The sequence below is a fragment of the Aristolochia californica genome, unplaced genomic scaffold (assembly GCF_029961685.1).
Source record: "Aristolochia californica isolate CCGP_79_NKW_82.1479 unplaced genomic scaffold, dmAriCali1.0.hap1 SCAF_6, whole genome shotgun sequence".
NCBI lineage: Eukaryota > Viridiplantae > Streptophyta > Magnoliopsida > Piperales > Aristolochiaceae > Aristolochia > Aristolochia californica.
Genome location: NW_027182257.1, coordinates 35,227,801 through 35,230,517, shown reverse-complemented (window position 1 = coordinate 35,230,517; position 2,717 = coordinate 35,227,801). Strand labels below are relative to the sequence as shown.

The 2,717-nt window shown below is 41.2% G+C and overlaps 1 protein-coding gene across 1 annotated transcript; it reads left to right on the top strand.

Annotated features, from left to right (window-relative positions):
• Positions 1 to 936: 936 nt before the first annotated feature.
• On the top strand, positions 937 to 2,007 carry LOC137935353 (purine permease 3-like). The gene has a single exon (XM_068780015.1). The coding sequence runs from the start codon at positions 937 to 939 to the stop codon at positions 2,005 to 2,007; it is 1,071 nt and encodes a 356-aa protein (XP_068636116.1).
• The last annotated feature ends 710 nt before the right edge of the window (positions 2,008 to 2,717 follow it).

Sequence of the window (2,717 nt, the reverse complement as noted above, 5' to 3'; positions counted from 1 at the left end):
CCCTTATTTAAGTACAATTATGAATATGAAACTTTAGATCATAAATGACATATAAACACCCTTTGAAATAAGTTAGAGTACTTGGATTAAAATATTTCCATATTTTAAAAGTCAACATAGTTGAATTAGTACTAGAATGATTGATCAACTTCTGCCAATGATCGATAATCCAGAAGTATGTAGACAAAAAATATAAAACATGATTGATCAACCACAACATTGCCAATTCCGAACAAGCAGCACACCCGTCCCGTCTCTGCGACTCTGTCAGTGTAAAGATTCATAGCTTTTTATTTGCCCTTGTTCTTTATGGTTCTTAAGCCGAACCCATCTCAGAATCATCACTCTCGTTCTTCTCGAGCAGCAACCGCCTCACTGTTCACAGTCACCACTTTGCTGAGGCTTGCGTAGGTAGCCGGAGGTTTGGTTTCAACGGCACCAAGAAAATGCTCGCAAAGCCTTTTTGGTTCTTCTACAACGGAGATCTTTTTATGGCCATGAGGCATATGGCGTAGTTCTGATGACACTGATCTTGGCAGAAAACTTTCCCACAGCAGACTTATTTGAACTTTGAGCATCAATATCAACCGTTCCCCAAGTAGATATTATCAAGTACATGTATGTTGCAATCTTGATGGATGCTCATACAGGGCTCTCTGATCTTTTTATTTTCAGAAAGCCTTTTGTATGTGGTCAAGAACGACTGCTGCTAGATTCACTACTTCTAAACGAAAGCTATCTTTCAGTGAGAAACAATGGAGCAAGGACAAATATCGTGCTTCGTTGTAGGCAGATAAAGTGAAACAAAGACACTATAAATAATTAGCTCCTCTCTACGTCCTTCCCCATCCATCAAAATCAGATAATTGAAGAAAAGACGAGAGATTTAACTGAAAGACACCCAATTCTCCTTGTTCGGAAACAAAACCTATGGCCATGGATAGAGAAAGGAGCTTGGAGGAAGCTCTCTGTCCTGAAAACAAGAATACTGAGATGGATGTGGCACCAAAACGCCATATCAGCTTGTGGATCCTCTTGCTCAACGTTGCGGCTGCAGCTGTGGGAACCATTGGAGGGCCTTTGCTAATAAGGCTCTACTATCTCCATGGAGGCAACAGAAAATGGGTAGCGAGCTGGATTCAGACAGCCGGGTTTCCGATCCTTCTGATCCCACTGTCTGTTCTATTCTTTCGCAGTAAGGTTGCAGGCGTCCCGCTCTGGGCAGAACCAAAGCTTCTGATTTCCAGTGCAGTCATTGGCCTCTTCATCGGCCTTGACAACTTCATGTACTCCCTAGGCTTGTCGTACCTTCCCGTCTCGACCTCCTCCTTACTCTTCTCCACCCAGCTTGCATTCACGGCTTTCTTCTCTCTCATCATCATCAGGCAGAAATTCACCCCTTACTCCATTAACGCCGTTGTGTTGATGACGCTCGGAGCCATCCTTCTGGGCATCAGGAAGAATGGAGACAGACATCCCGGCGTTACCAACGGCGAATACTTGTTGGGTTTCGTCATAACACTGGGAGCAGCTTCACTGCTTGGATTCCTTCTGCCTTGCATCGAGACTGCCTTCACGAAGGCAAGCAAAGCCATTACTTATACAGTGGTGATGCAGTTTCAGTTCGGCACCGCCTTCTTTGCAACTGTTTTCTGCACGATTGGGATGCTGATAAACAACGATTTTTCAGCAATCGCCAGGGAAGCCAGGGCCTATGAGCTCGGAGAAGTCAAGTATTACGTAGTCTTAGCTTGCTGTGCAGTAGCGTTTCAGTTTCTGTTAGTGGGGATGATGGGAGTTATTTTCTGCACAACCTCTCTTTTCTCAGTTGTGCTAACAGCAACTCTCCTTCCAATGACTGAGGTTGCTGCTGTGATATTCTACCATGAAAAGTTCACAGGAGAGAAGGGAATGGCACTGGCTCTCTGCGTCTGGGGTTTCACCTCTTACTTTTATGGATCCTATAGAAGCCAGAGAAAGCAGGAGAACAAAGGTGAATCGATGTAAAATCTGTGAATTTTGTCTTCAACTCACATTTCTCAAACACCAATATTTGTATTTTGTGCTAATTGAAATTGAATTGATTGCATTGCATCAATTGTATTGCATTGCATCAATTGTATTGCTTGCGTTTGAATTCAAATGTAAGAATATTCTCCCAAGATGAAATAAAGGATTTTCTGTTGATTAGTTTGATAGCTTGACCAGGTGAGTTGTTCATCTTGACTTTTTGGGTACTTGAACTTCATCATTTTGCAGCATTTTTCTTACTAATTCATCTATGTGAGACTACTCTTTTTTAAGACTTTCACATCCAGACCCTCTTGTAGCTTCTACAAGCAGACAATTTGGGTGGAGGCCTATATACGTGCACATGCTCTAATATCATGTGAAGATCTGTCCAAGGCCCGTACCAAACTGACTAACCTAGTTAGAAATTTTATTTTCCAAGTAATAAACCCAAGAACATACTACTTAAAGTATTTGCACTAATTTTGGTGAAAGTTTTTATGGTGATGAATTAAAATTAGAATTGCATTTGGGGGCCCTCTTCTATTAGATGCCTTCCTGACAATGCTTTTATCAAAGACTTCTTCTCCATAAAAAACTCTTTGGCCATAGCTATTTTAAATGGTTGCATTACATTAAAAAAATCAGTTATTAGATTTAGTTATAACCATAAATTTCCAAATAAATGACCAAAATACCCTAATTTG